General features: G+C 39.6%; 2 protein-coding genes across 2 annotated transcripts in view; one reads left to right on the top strand and one right to left on the bottom strand.

Annotated features, from left to right (window-relative positions):
- The first annotated feature begins 624 nt into the window (after positions 1-624).
- Positions 625-23,388, top strand: LOC139747959 (glutamate receptor ionotropic, kainate glr-3-like). Its single transcript, XM_071660467.1, has 13 exons — positions 625-709; positions 2,141-2,231; positions 4,218-4,376; positions 4,659-4,735; positions 6,017-6,111; positions 6,747-6,868; positions 7,616-7,711; positions 8,223-8,334; positions 9,358-9,410; positions 10,161-10,264; positions 11,047-11,207; positions 14,164-14,268; positions 23,250-23,388. Exons 2-12 carry the CDS (start codon positions 2,208-2,210, stop codon positions 14,247-14,249), a joined length of 1,089 nt encoding a protein of 362 aa, XP_071516568.1. The 5' UTR covers positions 625-709; positions 2,141-2,207; the 3' UTR covers positions 14,250-14,268; positions 23,250-23,388.
- Positions 17,322-24,584, bottom strand: part of LOC139747960 (potassium voltage-gated channel protein eag-like) — a 266,033-nt gene continuing 258,770 nt past the window's right edge. The window contains exon 21 of the mRNA XM_071660468.1: positions 17,322-24,518. Coding sequence (XP_071516569.1) covers positions 24,066-24,518 — 453 coding nt within the window. The 3' untranslated portion in view covers positions 17,322-24,065. The remainder of the gene's footprint in view (positions 24,519-24,584) is intronic.

Below are 24,584 nucleotides of genomic sequence, written 5' to 3'. Positions count from 1 at the left end.
TATATATATGTATGTGCATATGAATGGATAGGCTATTCTTAATCTGTTTCCTGGTGCTACCTCGCTGACAAAGGAAACAGCGATTAAGTACAATAAAAAAAATCCACATCTAGGCTTCACAGACCTTTCCATGGTTTACTCCAGCCATTTCACATGCCTTGGTTCAGTCCATTGACAGCATGTTGACCCTGGTATACCATATCATTCCAATTCACTCTATTCCTTGCCCACCTCTCACCCTCCTGTATGTTAAGGCCCTGATCACTCAAAATCCTTTTCATTCCATCCTTCCACCTCCAATTTGGTTTCCCACTTCTCCTTGTTCCCTTCACCTCTGACACATATCTTCTCTTCTCTTTGCCAATCCTTCCTCACTCATTCTCTCTATATGTCCAAACCATTTCAACACACCCTCTTCTGCTCTCTAAACCTCACTCTTTTTATTTTCCACAAATCTCTCTTACCCTTTCATTACTATGCCAGTCTTTCAAGTATAGTGCAAAGCCCCTAAGGTGTACTGTAGATCACCATAAGATTGGTTTTTGTGTTGGGTGTGGTTTAGGTGTCAAAGTGAGTTTAGGCTCCCAAAAAAAGAGTGTAATGTGGACTGTACCCAACAGTGGCCACCCTACGTGAAGGGGATATTCCCAGACTACTCAGGGTCATGTGTAGAGATCTTCAAGGTCATCCAGCAAAAACTTGGATTCTGGTGAGTAAGAAATGACCTCACTGATAACTATTATAGTGCGAAGCCCTAGTGCTAAGACATAAGTGATTTTCAGCAAACTCAATATTTTCCAGTTATTGTTGCAAAGTAATTACGAATATGCTGAAACCAAATAACCAAAAACTATACACATTTTTGCAGAAATATTTGATATACAAAATTTTGATATGGCATTTCTGTAAGTTCTATGGACCTTCATCATGCTGTAGTGATTAGTGTTACAGACCATGTTACATGCAATAGCCAACACAGGCTGAGCCTCCATGGGTTCAAATCCTAGCTGTAGCAGTCAGCCTGCGGTCTACCTAACTGTTCACCATCCCCTTAGGGATGGTCATTCAAATGAGTACCCGGAAAGGTCTGTGGGGACTGGATGTGGATAGGGAGCTGTGGTTTCAGTGCATTACACATGAAAGCTAGAGACTGAATGTGAACAAATGTGGCCTTTTTTGTCTGTTTTTCTGGCACTACCTTACTGAAGCAGGGAGTAGTGATGCTGTTTCCTGTGGGGTGGGGTAGTGCCAGGAATGGATGAAGGCAAGTGGATGTGTTGGAAATGAAGTGTTTGAAGACAGTATGTGATGTGAGGTGGTTTGATTGAGTAAGTAATGTGAGGGTAAGAGAGAAGTGTGGAAATAAAAAGAGTATGGTTGACAAAGAGGATATATGTATATATATCAGGATCTTGGATGCCTATTCAACACCATTTCCAGTATCATGACTGTGATATGGATATCAAGGAAGACCAAGTAGAGGAGGTTTATGTGAGTACAGGAAGAATGAAAGTTGTGTATTAATATATCCTTAAGTTCAAGTGCAGGGGGCCAAGTATTCTAAACTTTTGAAGACCATATAGATGACAGTTCATGGTACTAGCTTCTTCCTTCCACCTTACTATATCATCCAAAGTGTAGGTGGGAAGTTTGTAGCACTGCACAATCTGAAGGATGGTGGGACTTCACAAAAAAGTAAAAGGCAAAACATGGGTCGAAGCAAGGCTGATGTGTGTGTGACTATTGGTGATTTAGTTTACATAAGTCCAGTTTTGAAAGAAGTTGTGAGGAGAGCTTCGTCAATAATGATACAAGTGGTAGAGTTGTCAAGGTACTTCCCTCAAGCAACAGGGTTACATTTATAAGGATAAGGAACACAAAATGACTCATCTTCATGCCATTATGGACTTGGAAGTGGAGGTAGCTCCTCAGAAGTGTAAAACCAATGTTCTCTTGAAACTTTTTCTCAGTATAGTATTGATAATGTCAACGATGATCATGTTATGGGTGAATAGGTCAAAACACTCTGATTGAAATATCCATACATATTACTCATCTCTGGGATGAGATGTATCAAGTATCTATCTATATGTATGTGTGTAATACTGTACTCAATTAGCAGTGTTCTTCCCCAATGCAGCTACCAGTTTGTTCAACCACCAGATGGCCTCTGGGGGGCACCACTCCCCAATGGTTCCTGGTTTGGTATGATGGGGATGATGCAACGTAAGGTGAGGGTAAAGTTATTTGGAACATTTCTGATCTTCACTGGCTATATTCAACTTCATTTAACTTCTTTACCTCTTAACCTCATCTGACATTTTACTATTTCACATGATCTTGAATAAGCTTCAACCCATATAGAAAACATGCTTATTGACAAAAACATGACTGTGATAATCATAATGAAAGAGACAGGACTACAGAAAAAGGGAAACATATGATCAAAGTAAATAAAAATTATGAATATGGTGCCTGTTGTAAAACTTGAGTGAGGAGCAGCTTGCTCAACAGCAAGGAACACTCTTGAATGTCTTACTTTACCTTACCTTCCTGTCCCAGGATTTCCTCTGTGGCTCTTGCAGTGCTCAGGCAGCCAGCCACATCTACCAGGCAGGTCTACAGGTCAAATGGTGTATTGATGCGTGTATGGTATGTCTTTAGGGAGTGACCACAGGGACAGGGGAGTAATTAGTTACATAAATGAGGGGGTCTTGTGATCTGATGAATCAGTGTTTGCAATGTTGGAGATGGAAGCATGGGTGATATCTAGAACACATGATAAGGTATGACTCATCCATTTCTAGGGAGTGTAGTTTCAGATGAATCTACCTGTACATCTGGCAGAGTGGAGTTCAAAACTGGGTTGAGAGGGTGGTTGGCTAGTGCCTGTTGGGTCAGTGTGGAGTGTATGACAAAATATGGTTAGCAAACCTCATAGCTGGTCAGGGAACCAAAGCCATCCATAAAAGCTACAAATTTAAAACTCCAAAGCTAAAAAATATATTTCCAGAGAACTTGTTCTTTCTGAAACCCTCTTCAGTCTCTTCCTATAGGGACTTTCCACCCCTTGCAAACATTGTGAATGTTCTCTCTTGGGTAGGCCTCACAATTATTTTACAACACCCTAACACTATACAAGTATCAGTAAACATGCAGTGCTATTTCATACAAAGAAAATACTATCTTCCTCAAAATGATGTCTGCCACCCCACACAAATCTACACGATCACTCTCTTAACCTCCTGTAGAAACAAATTCAATTTGCATCCTACTATCACCCTACATGACCAACCTCTCTCACACAACAAAGCACTAACTATACTTGGTGTCACATGCAACACACACAATGTATACTCCCTATATCACAAAAGTCAACACAAAGACCATATACAACGTAAATAACCTTCGAACGCTCACCACCAACAAATAGGAAAGATAGTATCCTGTCCAAACAATTGAATTGCTCCACTCAAAACCATACCTCAACTGCAAAGGCACCCACCTTCTCAAAAGTAACATAAGATTACAAACCACACATAACAAATCATTAAGAACAATCACTACCTGTTTAGCAAGCACAGAGATTCAACACCTGCACAACAACAACAATAAAAATTCCATACAAACCCACTTTATCATGCTTGAAACCCAGTTTTATGCAAGAAAACCAACAAAACAAATCCACACTGTTATGCATCAATAAATACCAAACAGCTGAGGCCAACCCGATCTTGAACTCCATTCAACTAGACATACACCCAGCTGAAACTATATTTCGTAGACAAATATTTTCACACTCTTAACTATACTCTGGATACCTCCCATCTCAATACAAATATGGATTCAACATATCACAGGACCCCTCTCACCTAAGATACAACCTCCACATGGAAGTCACTAAATATCTGCTTCTCAACTGCCCAGCATTCACCTTACCGAGAAAAACACATTTTACCACACTTCCTGGCCTGTGATCCTAGCTAGTAATGTGGCTGACTTCTTGAACATGGCAAGAACCCTGTAAAATGGGTACTAGGGTAACATAAGCAAATATTTTAGATAATAAGTGGAGTTCAAAATGTTCTAGTTAAAGTATTGCTTTGTTATATGGTAATGTAGAAATGATTTTTGTATAATTAGTTATTAAATGTTACAGGATACAATCCTTGTTTCTGGGAAAGGAAGTCCAACAATGAGTACCTATCTGTTATCAGGAGGTGGACTTGGCGGTGGGGCCCTTTGGAGTGACGTACTCACGCTCGACTGTTGCTGACTTCAGCATTCCCATCATGTCAACTGACCATGCCATCTTATACAGGCGTCCACAGCTCATGCCAGATCTTCTCGGCTTCACTAAACCCTTCACACTGCCAGTGAGATACAGGAAGCCCTTATGGGAATGTGTATACATGAAATAATATGTAAATAACACATAGACTGATAAATGAGCTTGTAAATCAACATATGATATATGTATATATGTTATGAAAAACACAAACACATACATTCCTAAAGTGGGCACAGGAACCAAAGAGGTAGTAAAGTTATGGCAATTATATGGAACTGATCAAGCTCCTTGAGAATATTGATTGGTAAGGGTGTTCTATAATATGGAAGCTGTAAATGAATGTGCATGCTACATAACGGTGTTACAGGTGTGGGCTGGAGTGCTGGCCAGTTTGGTGTTGGTGACACTTGCAGCACTGCTCTTCCAGATCATCACCTCCTTTGGGTGCGTTATGCATTACATTTCCTGCCTCACCTGTTGCATACCTGACTTTTCAATAATACTTACTGATATACTCATATTCACTCAAATCACAGAATTAAATGAAATGCAAAAAAGATGACGAGTTACCCACCATCAATAATTTGACTATAATGTTGATACACAAATACATGCACACACACACATACACATAATGATTAATTATACAAGTCCAGAAGGCATTACCTGACTTCATTTGTCCAAGGTTATGCCATGGGTAAAAAGTCACCTTTAGGAAGGCTGTTTCATCATCATCTGATGAATGGAAATACTGTCTCCTTGAGGAACTTCTTACTTTAAAGGAACCCATCACTTCCTTACTACTAGAAGTAGCACAGCCTTGATGTTGCAGGAAACCCTTTAGAGAAAGGAGTCCTGAGGTTTTAAAATAGTTATGATAATAATCATAATAAAAATGATATTAATGATAATATCATAGATAATGATAATAATAATAATAATGATAATTATGATAATAATGATAATGATAATAATAATAATAATAACAATAATAATAGTAATAATGATAATAATAATAATAATAATAATAATGATAATAATTATCCCTGGGGATGGGTAGAAAGAATACTTCCCATGTATTCCCTGCATTTAGTAGAAGGCGACTAAAAGGGAAGGGAGCGGGGGCTGGAAATCCTCCCCCTCTCGTTTTTAATTTTCCAAAAGAAGGAACAGAGAAGGGGGCCAAGTGAGGATATTCCCTCAGGGGCTCAATCCTCTGTTCTTGGTGCTACCTTGCTAATGTGGGAAATGGCATATAGTATGGAAAAAAAAATGATAATAATGACAGTAATGATAATGATAGTAATAATAATAATAATAATAATAATAATCATCATCTTATCTCTGGGGATAGGGGATAAAGAATACTTCTCACATATTCCCTGCATGTCGTAAAAGGCGACTAAAAGGGGAGGGAGTGGGGAGCTGAAAATCCTTCTCTAGTTTTTACTTTTCCAAAGCAAGGAACAGAGAAGGGGGCTAAGCGAGGATTTTCCCTCTTAGGCTCAGCCCTATGTTCTTAACGCTACCTCACTGATGTGGGAAATGGCAAATATGTATGAAAAAAAAATATATATATCAATATACCCTAGCCTGAGCCAGGTGCCTATTTCACTCGTGGTATAACATGAAGCAGTTGGAGTCCAGTAAAAAAGAAAAAACAATATATCTATATCTACCCAAAAAGTAGAACTATAATTTTTTGCACCTATTTCTTTCACCTAGATTGAAGAATATCGATGTTCAAACGACTGGTTCACCTTATGCCCATTCTTACCAAAGCTCCTGGCTGTGGTCTTACATGGTACTTCTTGGCCAAGGTGGGTCATATTAGGTTATATGTTGTTATTTTAGTTCATAGGGGTCATGATGGAGTTACTGGGCAGAGTGGGTAGTGACAAACGAGATGAGCCATATGGGTTTGCAGAGTCATGTTGACTGGTGACTTTTCCATCTGGGATACAGGAAATCAAGTTTGTTCAGTTTAAGTTCTGATAGTGGATCCTTATGAACCACAATGGTTTTACAAGGGTCAGGGTAATTCATTTGGAGTATTAGAATGTTACTGTGGATCAGAAATGGGTTACAGTTAGTGGTGTGTAAATGTGTAGTGGAAGAGGCCATGTTAAGGCAGTGAGTCATGTCTAGTTAGAATGGATCATGAGTGGTCATGCTTGGTCTCATTATGTCATGAATGGTCAAATTGTGATTGAGCAGGATAGGTGATAGTAGATGAAGTTTCGTCAAGTAAAGTCAAGTGAATGAAGTTGGATAAGGATGTGCTATAACACGTTTCTATGGGTCTTGTAAGTCAAGTGGCTTATATGGATGCTGTTGGGCTTTGATGGGTCACAGTGAGTTAACACTTCTATGAATTAATTTGAAGAGTAAGTTATACTTGATAAAATATGAAGGTTAGTGATGAAGACCTAATAATACTGTGTTTGATTGGCAGCGGTTTGGCGACATGATGGCAGGGAGGGCGATCGAGTTCTGATGGGACTATGGGTGCTGGTGTCGCTCATCATAGCTGTGGTGTACCGCAGCAACTTGAAGGCAATGCTCATTGTCCCAAGGGTATCCTACCACCACATAAAATGTTTCTGTCTGTTGACAGAGTTTTCAGTTACAACTATATTTTCACAAGCTTTCTCTGATTTACCATGCACCTTTATACCCTTTGAAAACTGCTTTTTACATTTCATTATTATACAATCATTTTTTTGTGAATATTGGTAGAACATAAAACTACTTCCTATTTCTCTTTCAGTCAGGACATATATCTATCTGTATCTATACCTCTGACACCTTTTCCCTTTGGGAACTGCTTCAAGGGGTGGCTTTGGCAAAAGAGTCTCCATAACTGTGAAATCCAGTGCCACTTTTTAGCCTTTAATGCCTCACACTTAACAGGCCACTGGCAAAGGACAACTCTATTGCAATTTTCTCAGAGGCTCCTACCTAATGTTCCTACCAACTCTTAACTAATATGTCTACCTAATGTTTCAACCTACTACTTCTAACTAATGCTCCCAACTAATGCTCCTACATCAGGTAACAATAAAGTAAATTTTTGTGTGCAATCATCTCCATAAGCTCCAAGTATCAACATCAGTGACATCATCTGTATTTAAATTCAGTTTTGTATTCAATACCTAACTGTAATACCAAAGCATTGTTTTCCCTTTAAATGAGGTCAAGAAGCACATAATTCTCTCTATCATAATACCTTTCGCTAGGACGACTATATATAATAAAAGCCTGAAGCTCTTGTAGGAAAGAGTGAACAAGGCTGAGGGTTATGTACAGCAGTTTATTCTGCAGGTGAGGATCCCCTTTGACTCTTTGGAGGAGCTGGTGAATCAGGATGAGATGACTTGGACTTTTCCAAAGGGTTCCATTGTCCACAGCTTTTTTGAGGTAATATGATTCTCTAGACACACCGTAATTCCAAGAGCCTCATTTCTCCATGTGCTCCAGACCCTAAGGCATTTCACTCATTCAGAGATACTACATCCCACAATCCCTACACCCTGGACAACTTATGCCAGACAACACAAACCAGAAACACCAAACTACCACTCTTAGGCAGCTTACATCCCATAGTACCCTACATTCTCAGACTTGATTTAAAAAACTTACTTTAAGGAGTGATGGAGCTGCCCACAGATTTACTTCAGCTCTTGAGGCAGGGTTCTTAATGAATTTCCTTAGAATTCACTGAGTATACACAAAACATCTGAGCAAATGTAATACATAGGATATAGTGTCAAATTTTATATGAACGGTCTTGCATGCTTTTTGATTTAGATACAAAAATTTTCATAATCATAGGTATCAACAATTTATCTTTTGATTTTTACATTTAGGCATATTCTATACTACCCATAAGATTGAGTGCATCTGGATAATTTGATTCATTACCATGCAGGCAGCCAATGCTGAGAATCCCACCTCTACCATGGGTCGAGGTTGGGAAGGCCGGGATACACTTCTCCTCCATCCTAAGTCAATGATTCCAACAACACTTAGTGGTGTGGCAGGTAAATATGTTGTATTCAATAGTTGAACAGGGATGAGGCTCTTGGGTGAAAGTCCACATTTCCAATATCCACCATCGGGGGGTGATATGTGAATACCTTACCTTATGTACTTGTGCCAGGAATATGTATTTATTTCATATGTATCTGATGAGTAAGAGGAGACTGACATAAAGGATATACATGTTAAAAATGGGGAGAGAAAATGATGGCAGAGGAAATGCAAGAATGGAGTAAAAGAGGCTTTCAGCTATTGGGGCCTGAACTTGCAACAAGATGAGACACAGGAATAGGATAACATGAATTGAAGTGATTGTGGAATACAGAGGGTGATGTGCAATTGATAGATGAACCAGAGCATATGAAATGGTCAGAGAAAACCACGGAAAGGATTGTGGGGCTTCACTATGGATACAGGGCACTGGTTTTGGTGCATTATAAATGACAGTTGGATTGTGGATATTAACACTTAAATCTGTTCTGTTTCTAATGCTACCTTGCAATGCAGAAAATGGGAAACAAGCATGAAAAAATAGATGTGTACTTGTGTGTGTGAGTATGTGTTTATGTGTGTGTGTGTGTGTGTGTGTGTGTGTGTGTGTGTGTGTGTGTGTGTGTGTGTGTGTGTGTGTGTGTGGAGTTCAAATAACACAATCTATAAGCATGCTCAGTTACTTGTATTTGTTCATCTCTGTGGAAAGGTAAGTAATCTAGTGACCAGGACTGTAAATACTGATCAACTCATGATATTTGTATAAAATGCACACAGAAGTAAAGAAAAATACCCTTTGTGCTGCAATTTAATATCAACTAGTTATTTGCAAACCAGTACTATGTTGGCAGATCAATCAGAGATTGTAATTATCAAGTTTCCAGTTGGCTTACAAATTACACTGTCAGTTTCCTTCTTGACTACGGAACATTACTGCTCTTTTTTTTTTTGTATATGTGTCTATTCCATACACTCTCATTTTGCTGCCTCTCTTTCTATTCTCCTGTCTTGAATTTTGTTGATATCTTCCCCAGGTCTTTTCACTCGTCATTCTTCCATCTACATGTTGGGGAGAGACTTCTCAGAGGTATGTGAAATACCTTTAATAGTTTCTGCCTCATAATGCATACTTGGAGAAAGAAGTAGGGAAACAAAAAGTAGTTTAAGTATTTAGGGAAAGCAGGGGGAAGTGTAGAACATCTATATTATGGGTACTTCTAGTGACAATTCTGCAATCTTGAGCGCAGCAAACACTTGCCTGGTTTAGCCTTATCAACAAGTTTTTTTGAGGGGAATAAATTCCATATGATTAAGTGTTCTTGTACCTTCAGTGACTAATATGTTGTCATATGATTTTTAGCTGGTTTCATTGATAACTGTGTCTGCATCATGCACCTCCATCCCACTCCATGACATTGAGCCCTCATCACCAGCATTCTCAGTATCATTAAATATCATCTAATATACCAGTAAAATGGCAAAAGTTATCGAATCAGAGAGCCTAATTCACACAATGATAGAACTTGGTGTACTGATGGTAAGTGAAGATCCTTCGGGTATTGTTTATACACAAGAATTATTTTGAAGAAATATTTAGTCAAGAATATAATCTCATTTATAAATGGTTTCATTTACTCATACAATAACATTCTTCTAGAATGGCAGACTTACAGGGATGTAACCCTGTTGCTCTTTAAGAATCCCCTCTGTATGTATCAATACAGATTACAGTATTCAATCTAGAGTGTGCATCATTATTCTAAACTGATATTTCTCTTAAGAATTGATACTAAACATGAGTAACTAATATCATATCATTTTTTTGGGTATGGTGCAGGTTGGTTTTTGTCGCTTAACTATCACCAGACAGGGCTTCATGTTTGTCCAGTACAGCATGGGCTTTCCATTAGGTTCCACGCTCAAACCTGCTGTTGACAGCCTGTGAGTTTACAGCACTTTAGTCTCCATATTTATTGCTGTTAAGCTATGAGTGTATTACAGTTTCTTTAGTAAATGTAAAGGGCCTGTTAGTGTACATCAGCCTCCCTAGCACTTGCTGAGTTATCAATTCTAAGCCATATCTTCACCTTTAGGCATTTTTTTCAAAAGAGAGAGAGAGAGAGAGAGTGTTCTCAAAAGCAGCTCCATTTGCAAATGATCCATTATATCATTTTCCACCATCATCTTCCCTGTCTTCATTATCTGGATACAACTGCGTATGCTTTCCTGTTTTTCTAAATCATTGTCAACAAAGGCAATTTCAGTGGGTTAAGTTTTTATGACCTTGCTTTTTCTCTCATATCTATCATTTAACATCCTCTTTTCTTATATCATTTTTGTGGTTGATGGTTTAATAATTTCAAATCATCATCCACCAGCTGTAGTGGCCTTGCTATGTATAAAGTAACTAGTTACTTTTCACCAGAAAATAAATCAAAAACTCTTTGCAAAAGCACTGTCATCTGTTTTCAGTTTACTTTCTCACTGTATGGTACCAAAACTCTTTAGTTGTGTACAAATGTATTTATGATGCTCAAGTAGTAGTATTTTACCCCAAGTCTAAGGCAAATAAAAGTTCCAATTTTAGCAAATATTAATGAACATCCTTTGCACTCTTTCATTATCACTTTTCACATAAACTCTTGGTACTTCTTTCTTTTGAACAGCTTTATGCACCAAAAAAGGAACATAAAGTGACTATGTATCTTCACAAATGTTTTTAGGATTTATCGTCTGAAAGAGTTTGGTTTGCTGGAGAGGTTCCTACAAGCAGAGATGGGAAACACATCCTACTGCCTACAACCTCCAGGACGTGAGGACCGCTCTGCTCTCAGACCTCTGGCTGTTGAAGATTTCCATGGGGTGTACAGTCTCTATGCTGCAGGTAACGGGGGATATCCCAGGGGGTATCAATAGGATCAAAAGGTATGGTGGGATATAAACAGGGAAAGTTGTGAGGTCAAATATGGTTATGCTGTTACATAAGGAGAGATGGTAGGATCAGAAAAGTAATATTAAACACATTAGAGTAAGTTATGTGGAGATAATGTAGAGCACAAGGGAAAATGGAGTCAGGAGATATGTAGAATAGGACGTATTAAAGGAAAGGAGAACCTGGGGCTGATAATTGGTCAGGTTTTAAAAGAAGCGTAATCACTTATGCTTATGCTATATCTGCACAAACAAAGCCATTCAAGAATTAGATCATTCCAAGCTGGTGACTCCACTACCTGTGGGGACAATGCTATTAAGTCCCTGGACATCATTGATAAGATATGATTAGCAACAACATATAAGGAATAACAGAGATAATTAATGCAGACATTGGAAATGCACATTAAAAAACATGATGTCAAAAAACATGATGTCTGGATCCATTACCATCAAGAGCTACACATGATACTAGTGGGATTGATATGGTGCCAAATCTTTAAATAATGTTCTGCTTTAAACATTTATTGTAATAATATATATCATGAAAAAAAAGGAAGATATAAATCAAGAGCATTATGTACATTGATGCCAACAGTATGGAAGGAGGTTATAAACCAACAGAATAGTAAACAGAAATGGAATGCTGTTGTCATGTGTAATAGGATTTTGAGACAAGTGTTGTCTATTGACACATGAATCATGACCTTTTTTGTTGCGAAAAGTTTGCAGCTTCAGAGTACATCCTGCTTATGAATCTCATGACAGAATAAAAAAATTCTTTGTTGAGTATGTCATGAGTTAATGTAAATCTTCAAGATATTATCAAACATCAGGTGTTGGTGGCACTTTTCAAGCACACCAGTGGATCCCCTATAGTGAGCCTACCTTTGATATTTGGTTTATAGTAACTACTTGAAAAGAATATTTTTGCTTCAATGACTTACTCTCAAGTTCCAAACAAGGTCATTCACATTATAGTCTCTACATTGTAATATATGTGAGGGTTTTAGAAACTACTCTGATCTCCTTGATATATTAAGGAAAGACCTATGGTTATGAAAACTGTTTCTGTCCAAGAGGTTGGTGAATAGTATTCCATGCTTTGAAGTCATTTATATGACTTAAGTGCATTCCATGCACTTAAGTCATATAAAAGTAAAAATAATATCAATAAGTTTAAACAATGCATACATAATGTTAGTTTGTTTGTTCTTGATGCTACTTTGCTAAGGTGGAAAAGGTATACTGATATAAAAAAGAACAATTGTCACATGTTTACCATGTGCAAAAAATATTTTCTTCTACCTGTCTGTATTTCTGATGTCCATTGCCTCCAGGAACTCCCATCAAATGAGTGACCACAGCAAGAGAGTTTCCACTCATCCCTGTCCTTAAGTACCTCCCTCACATAAACCATTCCACAGATTCTTATACCATTCCTTTCCCTCCGCATACTCTTCCACTCTATTTCTCCATGCTTCTGGTGTCCATATTTCATCTTCACTCCCTAAGGTATACTTAAAGTATATTAATCTTTTTTTTTCTTATGTTATACAAGAGAACCCTAAAATCCTAACCTCCCTAGGGTTGGTTTGATCATACGAGTACCTCTGAATGGGACCAACATTAGGAAGATGCATTTCCTTTCTTGATTGCATTTATCTCAGGTAAGGTTGGGATATTAATTTTGGCTACAATGTATTTTTTCTTACTTTACTGCATCCTGTCTATCTGTCTATATCTCCTATGCTTGTTCCCTCCGGGAAGTTCCCCAAGGGGATGGACATGGCAAAAGAGTCTCTGTAACAGGTGAACTCCAATACTGCTTCTTAGCCTTTAATGCCTCACCCTGAACAGGCAAGTGACAGAGGGAAATTCTAGCACGTTGTTTTCAAAGGCTTCTACCTAATATTCCTGCTGGCTACTTACAATCAACGTGTCTTCCTAATATTCTACTCTACTTCTTCTACCTAATACTCTTGCACAATGTTCCTACCTACTAATTTTGCCTATTGCTTCTATCATTTTGCCTAGAGGCAGGGCTGGCACATAACCCTCACTGCAGGAAGATCTAGAGTTGCACAGAATGAGTTGTGTGAGTTAAGTATTGTGAAGTGTTATGTGGGACAATGAGAGATGGTATGTCTGTGGACAGAATGTCAGCAGTCTATGTGTGGGTGAGGTAGAAAGACAGCTACCTGGGTCAGAGGAGGTCAACTTGACAACCACTGGAGTGCTGACCATTACTTAACTCACACAGCTCATTCTTCATAACTTTTGATTTTCCTGCAGTGAGCACTATGCGCAAGCCCTGCCTTTTGGCAAATGGTAGGAGAAATAGACATAAGTAGTAGATAGGAACCTTTAAAAAGGAGCTTAGGTAGAAATATCAGGTAGAAGGAGTAGGTAGCAACTTGAGGTAGTAGCAGTGGGTAGAAGTATTAGGTTGTAACATTAGTACTTATTAACTAGAAATAGTCAGTAGAAACATTTGGTAAGCATCTCTGCAAACACTGCACTAGAGTTGCTTACTGCCAGTGGCTTGTAAAGGGTGAGGCACTAAAGGCTAAGAAGCAGCACAGGGGTTTATTTGATACAGAGACTCAATTCCATGGCCACCCTCTTGAGGGAGTTCCAAGAGGGAAGGCATCAGAGATATAGATAGATAGATCGATAGATTGATAGACAGATAGATAGGGAGTGTTAGTAAAAGACTACTGGGTGTTTAGTTGTGCCTTAAAATTTCATTTTCATCTTACCTTATAGTACACATCATGTTCTCAATCTTTATGCACCAAGGCCTGCCCCCATGGTAAATTTGTTGCATGTTTTTCCTCTGATATGTATGTTAGAGAGTGCATTCAAGGATTTGCGATAATGTCCTTAATTTGATGTACTCCCTCTAGGAGTGGTTGGAAGCTTCATTGTCTTCTTAGTGGAGGTGGCATGTGTCCATAGCATGACTGGGGATCTGCCCATCGTGCCTAACTAAACTACACCAATGGAATAATGTTAGTATAATCACAGCAGCATATTAAGACTTATATCGCAGGTTTTTTATTCATGAACATAAAACATATGCTTACTAATTATGTTTCCAAAATGACTCTAAACTTTTTTACATTTCATGAAAAATAGTATACTGGGGGTCCCCAATTTATGAATGGGTAATGCTCCTGACCCTGTTCATAAGTTGAATTGTTAATTGGAAAATATAAAAAAAATGCATGAAATTAGATTAAATACCTATACATGACTATAACAATGTGTTATATATTTGTACTTTGAAGTAAATATAGGTAACAGAACATCATATTAAGCAACACTTGATGAAAAAAGGTGCACTGAAAATAGTTCCAAGGTTTGTAAGTATGAGTAATTGGTTGTATGTCAGACTAGGAATTAATCAATGTTTTTTGGAGCTCTTTCGTAAGTATGAGTATTCATAGGTCAGACATTCGTAAGTCAGGAGCTTCCTGTATATGTCCTTCGAATCTATTGTCATTGATCAATGAGCCATAGACCCTAGCTGCGTGATTTCTCAAATTTTGTTCCTTTGGGATTCTGCAAGTGTCTTTGTCTAAGTACGACATCACTAAATGTAGGAGTGTTATGGATCATTCCTGTAATACCTTTAATATCCTACTCATCTGATCTTTTAACCCATGGTATGTCATACTTCTTACTTGTACTACCCTAGCCTTATTTTGTTCCTTGTGTCAAATATTTCTACTTTCATTCCATGAGCTGTTACTATGATGCCCTGATATTTACTTTGTCGCCCATTACAACCTGATTTCCTGAAAATTCATTTTGTCAATTCAGCTCTAATGCTGTTATGTTACTGAATGGGAACATTTCTTCTTTCATCTTTTTTACCTTGACACATGAGCTCCATTTTTCACCTACTTCATTTCTGATATCCTACAAATTTTTCACATTACCAATGATATCTTGGCCATCCTAAATTTTTGTCTTACCTGTTTTTCATGATATCGCCTCTGATATCCTAGCTCCTTAGTGATACCTCTGATATCCTAGCTCCTTAGTGATACCTCTGATCTCTTGATTTTTCTCTTACTCTTCACTTATGTTGTGTCCACTGATGCCAACACTTGCTTCCATACCTCACCAAAACACACAAGCAACTTATAAGCTGAGGAGAAAATACTGATAATTTTCTAAGTAGTGTTATGCTCCTGTAATATTCACCATAGACTGATACTCTTAACCACCATACAATACATGTAAACATTTTAATTTTGACCCTTAACCCTTATTTTATTCCTTTCGAACCCTCACTCTTTCTTGCAACTGTGTACCTATCATTTGATCTTGACTTCATCATCTTTTACTCTTATCTCTTGTTGTGTCTCTAACCCTGGAGTCTGACTGAGCACATGTAAGTAAGGGGCTGGATTCTACTGAAGTACATGGACGTGCTGTGCTGGAATTGAGCAGACTACATGGAAGTGTGAGTCCTAAGCCCTGTTCAGTGTGTCTAAATGTGGGTTTGTGTTCAGCCAGATCTAGCCAAGTACATGGATAAGAGGAGGGACTGGGGTGCACCGAGTACATTGCAGTGGTGTTGGGGTTCAGCAAAATCCATGGAAGTGTAAGGCTCCATCTTTCTTTCCACCCTGTCCTTTTTGAAACTGGCCTTACATACATAATGTAAACCCTATGACTTCCTTACACTGGCCCAAATTAAACTTGGTGACTATCCATTGAGCTTAACCATTTTCCTTTTGACTCAAGCCCTTCCTTGCAAATCTACAAACTTTATTTTGACCCTCCATCCAACCTCAATGCTTTTCCCTTTGATTGGGACCCCCTACGTTTTGACCCCAATCATCTGACCCAAACCTCACTGATCTTTCATTGCTCTCCACCCTTTATTTACCTCCTCTGACCTCTTGATCCATTGCACTTCTTCATAACATCCAACCATTCTGAATCTGACTTGAAACTCATCACAGGTAACTCAGACTACCCTCCTTCCTGACACTTACCCAACCCAACTGGAATGTAGATTCCATCTCCTTTGATCATGCTTTCCATCCATCTTGTTCCCAAAACCTATCCCCTTTGATCATGCTTCCCCCCCATCTTGTTCCCAAAACCTATTCCCTTTGATACTGGTTCCATCACTTCTCACCTTGATGTCCTTTCCTTTAATGTGAACACCATTCTTTCTGACCTCTGATTCTAACCCTTTTACTCCAGTTTTCACCTTGTATGATCCTACCTTCATCCTTTCTGACCATGACCTCCTTTGACCTTGATTTGAAAATTTCTGCCCGTGACTTCAGTTCTGTCTTAGATCTCGTCCTATCTAACATCACTTTTTCTATTCCATCTTAACCATAGTCCCAATCTATCTGTATCTCTGATGCCTATTACCATCTGGAACTCCATCAAAGGGGTAGCCATGACAACAGAGTCTTCATAACTAGTGAACTCCAGTCCCACTTTGCCTTTAACAGGCTACTGACTTAGGGCAAGTCTAGAACAGTGTTTGCCAATTAATTTTACCATTTAGCAAAAGTCAGGGCTAGCACATAGCCTTCACCACAGGAAAATTGTTACAAAGAATGAGCTGTGTGAGTTGTGTTGTCAAGTGTTATTTGTGACAAAGAGAGATTGTAAGTTTGTGGACAGAATGCCAGTAGTCCAAATGTGGTTGAGGCAGAATGAAAAGATAGCTACTTGAGTCAGAGGAGTACAACTTGACAACCACTGAAGTGCTGGCTCACTATGCAACTGTCACTAACCCTCCCAATACCCTGGCGGGTAGTACTGGCAATATACCTCCCTGGTCATTGGCTGCCTACTAACTGCTACCTACAATCCTTTGTGCTTATATCCCTATCCATCATATAGAGAAGAACTTTGCTTCATTTGATTCCTATCCCATTAAGATGTGAGATCTGCCTCATCTAATTCCTATCCCTTTAAGTAGGGGTGAGCTTTTATCTGTCTTAAATTTCCCTTGACATTAGATTCCACACTGCACTTAGTACTGATAAACCTTTTCTCCACACATAGGATAATTAAACAATGATTTACGAATGAAATTAAAACTTTATTACCTGAAAGATTTAATGTTTGTACAGTGCTATATATACATTGTATAATGAAGGAAATAGAGGGCGAGTGTGGGGGAGAAGGGCGTACCCCGCAGAAGACCCCGCCTAGCTCGCCACCAGCACCACGGCGCGTCTCCTCCTCTACACCTCTTCCACATTCTCAAAATGGATTAATTTAAAGCATTTATATCATCAGATCCATACTTTATTGCATAAAGATATATGATTATTGGAATATTTTGAAATGATGCCACCTTATTTTATAATGCAAGTGACCAAAGCGTGTTAATTATGTTGCGCGAAACTCGCCTGGTCCAGAGAGCATGGAAGGATCAGTCCAATTGAGTATTGTGCCAGGATTTTGGTTTCTGAAGATTGCCTTTAAAGGCATGGGGTTCTGTAATTATGGATCTCATGGTTTGTGCCCCTCATCTTGGGATAATTTCAATTTTATCTAAATAGCGTCAACTCCTGTACTCTATGATCATCAGGCTGATACAAAGGGCAACAAGTATTATTAAAATTTTTGAAGTTAATTAGTACAATTTTCATGTTTTGTGAACTGAAGAGGATGAATAATTCCTCTAGACATCATGGGCTGAAAATGGTTAGTCTTTCATTTTGAAACTCAAATGGAGGTAAGAACAGATCTGCCAAGGAATGACACATAGACTGGAGCATCTTTAGCTAACCTCCAACTGGGCATGCTTCTGCAGCTGCTGTAATGCTCCCATTATAGATGTATCAATCACAGTAAGACATTTTTCACTTTCAGTCTGCAGGTACCCCAATGAATGCAAATTACCTGTTGAAAATTTTGTAGAGAAAATAATTGCATACTAAATTATTTATTGTATTATCTTTTTATCGGCAATAGTCTGGCTGACAGACTTTTGTTAAAAACCGAGTGGAAGAGTGGAATATATTGCTGTAATTAACCCCATGTGAGAAATATGGCTGCATACTCTTCAGCCAGTACAAGACAAGCTTGAGGCCTGCAAAACAGTTCTGAGGCATGATGAATGCAAGTCTTAAACAATTTTGTGATTATTAGGTGATAGTATGGCATGATGAAGCCCACTCCATGAGGCATCACATTCCTGAGTTTCAAGTATTTTAGTCCTTTTGGCGCCAAATTATTGGACTTAAGGAATTCAGTTCAGTGTTTGTGTAAATGCATGCAAAGGTGTATGAGGGTGCTTTTGCTTTTATGTATGTGGTTTGACTGTGCACATCTAAATGTGCGCATAGACTGGTGTGTGGGTCTTCTTAAGCATGTCCCAACATGCATGCATGCACATGTATCTGTCTGTGTGCTTCTGTGCATGTATGTGTGTGAGAGCCACTGAATCCACAATAATGGGGGTCAGTTGCCAAAAGGAGCCACATAATTCACAAAAGTACTAGCCAGTGACTGCCGGGAATTACTTGCACTGCCTTGCTAGTCCAATCCATCATGGCTCTCCTCCGCCTTTATCCACTATGGTTTACAATCACAGTTGACCTATTATGCAACAATGTGATATAAGTTGTATGATGATCCATTATGAATAGCCCAAGGGGATTTCTTTTCTTTCTGCCATCCAATGTTTGACCATGCAGGATCAGTAGATCAAATTAAAGCTTTAACAATTTTCCCAAGTGTCAACACTGGCGGCTTGGAGTGGGGCTGAGGGAAGGGAGTGAAGGCGTCCGTCCACCTATGTGACCCACAGCACCAAGTTAGTAAGTCACCAGGTGCTGTACAAATGTATCCACAGCAATCGCATACTTTTGGTCTCAGGTCCACCTTGGGGAATGCCGTCGGTGTCATTAGAGACAGATGTTCTCAACCCCACATGCCTCTGTGGGTAAACTTGATGAGCGACGTCAACTCCCACTTGTGTGTTTAACAGGCTGTGGGCTATAGTCCTTTCTCTGTTTATGAAGTGAATCTGACATACCTACTCACTCTAACATTAGGAAAATATGCGGCTTGGCAAAACATTAATACTTATAAAAATACACGGAGCTCAAGAGGGGGCGGGGAACAGGAATGGGAATTAAGTTTATAGATTAGTTTCTGAAAAAATAAGAAGTCACTCTGAAAAAGTTGTGGGCAGCACTGGAGTGTTGGGGGCCTTGCCTCAAACGGTCCCCGTTGTGGTGCGAGAAAGGCGAGGAAGTAACAAGGTAATGAACAATCTCCGTCACCAGTAGGTCAAGCAACTCTCTACTGCTCTTCATATATCCTGGAGTCAATTAAGAGAAAAAAATGTAGAAAAGAATCCTTACTACCTACCTAAATTTACGCTAGTTGTTAAAGCCTACCTGAACAGAAAGCGAGAGTACTGGGCCGAGCGCTACTGGGCGAGGAGTATTGGTAACTAGTAAGTGTAGGCCAAAGATTTTGATCGTCTACTCCAAAAAAAAGAAAAACCCCAAATCCTCTATCGTATAACATGGGACCCTCAGGGTATGCCTAAGTAGGACAGTGAGGAGTTGGGTGTGTTGGGTTCTGTCCAGATGGTCCCACCACGGGTATAGTGGTCTACCAGCTGGGGTAAAGATAGAACAGGACTGATCACCAGCTGAGGCCACAGAGGGTTTAGAGGGTATAGGATTGAACACCAACTGAGGAGAATGAAAGATGGAAAGTCAAGACCAAAAACCAGCTGAGGTTACACAAGGTTATGAAGGTCAAGACCAACTACTAGTACAGGCCAAAGAGGGTAGGAGAGTCAGACCAACCACTTGCTGGGGCCACAGAGGGTAGATGGGTCAATGGCTAGGAACAGAGGGATATCAAGAAGGAACAGGATTAACATCACAGTTGACATGATGGGGGGGACAAAGGACAAGGGCAGGACTAGCCTCTTTCTAGGAACAAGAAGGTAGGAGAAACAGGACTGACCACCAGCTGGTGACACATAAACAGTAGGGGTAGACCTGATCAACCCCAGGGGAGAGTGTAGGAAGGTAGGACCAACCACCAGCTGGGGAAAATAGATTAGGACCAGTTTCTAATTGGAGAAATAAATCATCTTAAACAAACTATGGCCACCAAGGGAAGATTATTACCTGACACCAAAAGAACAAGAGTAAGAGATTACGTGATCTATAACTAAGCTGAACCACCAAGAGTAAGAAGTTTAGGAAACTTGCATCATCTGAACCACCAAGAGGAAGAGGTTGAATGACTTTTCACCACTTGAATAACCAAGGGTGAGAAACTCTGTGACTGCACCACATGAACCACTGTATATAAAAGGCTCTGGGACCTTAATCTAGCTCTTCAAGTGACAGGGAAGCAAACACTGATAAACATCAAAACCACATAAGGACACAGGCGTCCTGCGCCGTGAGCTTCAACAACCAGGGGATGACCTTGCTAGCCAGCTACCAGGTGGAGCACATCATGATTAGCAGGTAACAGCAGGAGCAACACGCTCTGAGTATAAGATGAGGCTTCAAGTGGTGGCAGCTAAGGCAGACAAGGACGAGCAAATTCACGAGTGGTGTCAGCCATGACGGAAAAAGCATGAAGCACACAACACATATTGGGATTTTCAAGACACTTCTTTAACAACCCAGTAGTTGTCAGCAAGAACACCGAGACTGCAACTGGGCACCAGGATGCTTGGCTTATCATATATAGTGCCCTTACCTATGGGTAACACCTATCACTTTGTTGATGGTGTTACACTGGAAGTGTAGAATATCTGAGTATTTTAGAACTTGGCCTAAGCACTGGCAAGAAAGGTGCCCTGAGTATAGCCCCAGTACCAGTAGGGTTTACAAGGAAGGACAGATGTCCCCAAATGTGGAGTATGTAATCATAAGAGAATGATAGGGAGAGCATTCCTGAATTGTTGGAAGTTAAGGCAGGGACACTTGGATAGTAGGAATATTAAGGTGAAGATTCTTGGATGTTAGGAATGTTAGGGTAGGAATTCCTAGATGGCAGATTTGTTAAACTGGTGTTTGCTGGATGGTAAGGATGATGGGATGGTGATTCCTGGATTGAAGGAATGTTTGGGTAGAATTTTTTTGATAGTGGGAATATATGGAAGAGATTACCATGACAGGATGAATGTTGTGGTGGGGATTTGTGGGTGGTGGGAATGCTTAGGTGGAGATCCATTACGGAAGAATTTCTGGTAGATTCTTGGATGGAGAGATATTTAAACATGGATTCCTGGAGGCTCATAGATGGTGAGAATGTTACCCTAGAGACTTGTAAGTAACAGGAACATTACAATAACAATTCATGGGTAGTGGGAAAAACAAAGTAGGATTCAGAGGTGAGAAAATTATTGTAAGAGATATTGAAGGGTTCATTAATATTAGTGTGATGAGTATTTCAAATATGAAACTTCTGACTGAAGAAATGTTTGGAATGGCATTAGAGAAGTTATGTGATACTAGTAAAAATGTATTTCATAAAGGTGAGAACTATGAGTATGATGATGTGACTGATGAGAATAAAGAAAGCACCTCTATTTACTAGTGATGATGGAAGAGGACACACTGTCATACAAAACCTTTAGCCAACAAAGATTCCTCCTAACTAGGGTTGAGTACAGGTAAATGGGAACAAAAGTAACAAACTGACTTCTAGGTAATGTTAAAGAGAGTATCCCATAGATACAAGAGATGACAACAGTTATTTGGCACCATTTCAGATACAGATACTGGAACCGAGCTGTCGGCACATGGATAAGTTACAACTTTATACATGAATATTTATTCATGACTACATGAAAATGACAGCTAAAACACGAAGGATAAAATCTTACTGGGATATAACAGGTGTTAGGGAGGCCACAGAAAGTGTAAGATGATCTTAAAAGAAGTATGCATAGGGTCTTAGGAGTGGTGGTGGCCCCAGCTGATGTTGGGGTGGAAGTGGCCTACATGGCTACTTCCATTCATGGGCAAGTTGAAATGCCTCGCAGGTTGTCTGTAAGGCGAGAACAGGACGAATGAAGTGGAGATACCGTCAGGAAAGTCTGGAGTCAAGGAGAAAAGGTTTGCAGATATACAGTGTAGTCACAGTTGGTGAGGGTAATAGTACAGGAGACTACAATCAAGGTGTACATGGAGGAGGGTAAGGATTACTAGGGGAAGGGAAGGATCTAAGGAAAATAAGGTTGTGGGGTTGGGAGTCCAGGGGTGTGACGGTCAAGGGTGGGGAAGTCCCAGCCGTCCACACTGTTGTGTCACGCTCATGTACCTAAACAGACACATTATCACAGATCAGTTGGAACAGTAACAATCAGCACAAGAAATATAAATATTCAAAATTCCACTGTAGCACAAAGAAATGTCAAATAATACGTTCTAGTTTGCAACAAAACTTAATATATATATATATATATATATATATATATATATATATATATATATATATATATATATATATATACACATATATATATACATATATATATATATATATATATATATATATATATATATATATATATATATATATATATATATATATATATTCGATGAAACACCTGAAATACATCACTCGTGTTCAACTTTAAAACACTGTTTTGTTATATACAAAACAAACGGGACGGTACTTATGTGTAAATGCTGAGACTGTTTCCACTCCCTTCGTGCTCGACCCTGGTGAACAACAAGGGTCAGGTGAGTATTGCCAAGAATGTTTGCCCTGCACCACGTCCATGTGCAGGGTCACTTTTATGTCAAAGGGCGAGCAGAGTCATACCACCAGGAGTCAGACTGGGTTAACTGTGTCACTTACTCACCAAACACATTTCTTCATTTTCTGTACGGTAAGAAAGATTCTCTTGGTAGCATGACCTGCAGAGCACAGAGCTTCTTCGTGGCCAAGAGAGTATAGCTAATCTGTTCAAAGTATATAAAACACAGGAACCTCCCCTTTACAGCTACCAGAATCGAGGAACTTCTCCACACTCCCAGTACAGCACAAGGACCTCCACTTTGTGACCAGCAAAGTATATGAAACTCTTCATGGCCAGCAAAATACAGGGAACTCTTCATTGACACTAGAGCAGAGAATCCTCCTCTTTATGGCCAGTGGAGATGAGGAACCTGTTTTTCATGGCCAGTCAAGTGCACAAAGATCTTTTCATGGCAAGCAATGCATAGGGGTCTCCTCTTCATGGCCAGCAGAGCATAAGAACTTCTTAATGACCAGCAGAGCACAAGGACCCAGGCGATGAGTGCTCTTGATGATGGCACATTGACATCACAACTGATATGTTTGATAACTTAGTACAGAAGTTTAAGAAAATCATATTCGTAAAAAAATAAATTCCTGCAACATAGGACCTTAAATTCATTAGCCAAACAGTAGAGTGGTGAATATTGAACAGGGAGGGCTTCTCAATGTCACTGTAGGTGACAAATTTATTCCTTTTCCATTAGTAACAATATAATTCTGGGTAATTAAATATCAGTGTCACAATCTGTTCCCTCCTTGTTAAACACCTGCCACACTACTTTAACAACAGTCTTTTGTAGTTATAATGAAAATGACTGACAAACACAATGCGGACGTGTCTTTTAAGAATCAGCCATTATGTCAGTCACTCTTGGGAATACTGCTACATAGTGCCAGTTTCCATTTATCAAATTGTTCCCAACAGGCTTCTATAGCAAGTACACTTGTGCTACCATGCTTAGGGGATTGTGGGACACCTCCGGGAGAAGACCCGGGCAGATGAGGTTGTACTAGCATCTCAGATGTACTCTCTAGGTCGGAACCTGGGCAGTAATGGGCCCTCTGGGCGTGGGGATGATGCCTGTTCCAAGATCTCATCCTCTAACATGCCACGCACCATAGAGTCCGTTGGAGAGTTTGAGTCTGTAGGTGAGGTGCGAGGTGTCCCAGCACTCTTCGCACGACTTTTGTCCCGCCTTTTCGGTTTTCTAGGTTCCTCACTCGCAGTCACCTTCGGTAAAAACTGTTTGGAGTCTTCGCCATCAACTATGTCACCAGCAGTTACTGTCGTTCGCTCCCTTTCCCGCCTAACGGTTGGGCGGGTGAGTGGGTCATCGCTGGACGGCCGCACACTCATGGGCTGCGATGTCGACCTCTGCACATAGTTCATCCTAGACATGACATCACTCATGTTGTCCTCTAGCTTCGTCAACTTCTGGTTCATCCGCTGGATCTCTAGCTTGAGATCAACCTGGAAAAGAAAAATAACAGTAACAAAACCATATCCATTTTTGCTACTCTCCATAAGGCTCTAAGG

Source organism: Panulirus ornatus, chromosome 71 (genome assembly GCF_036320965.1).
Source record: "Panulirus ornatus isolate Po-2019 chromosome 71, ASM3632096v1, whole genome shotgun sequence".
Classification (NCBI taxonomy): Eukaryota; Metazoa; Arthropoda; class Malacostraca; order Decapoda; family Palinuridae; genus Panulirus; species Panulirus ornatus.
Note: the sequence above shows the minus strand (reverse complement) of the source record. Positions and strands in the feature narration are given on the sequence as shown.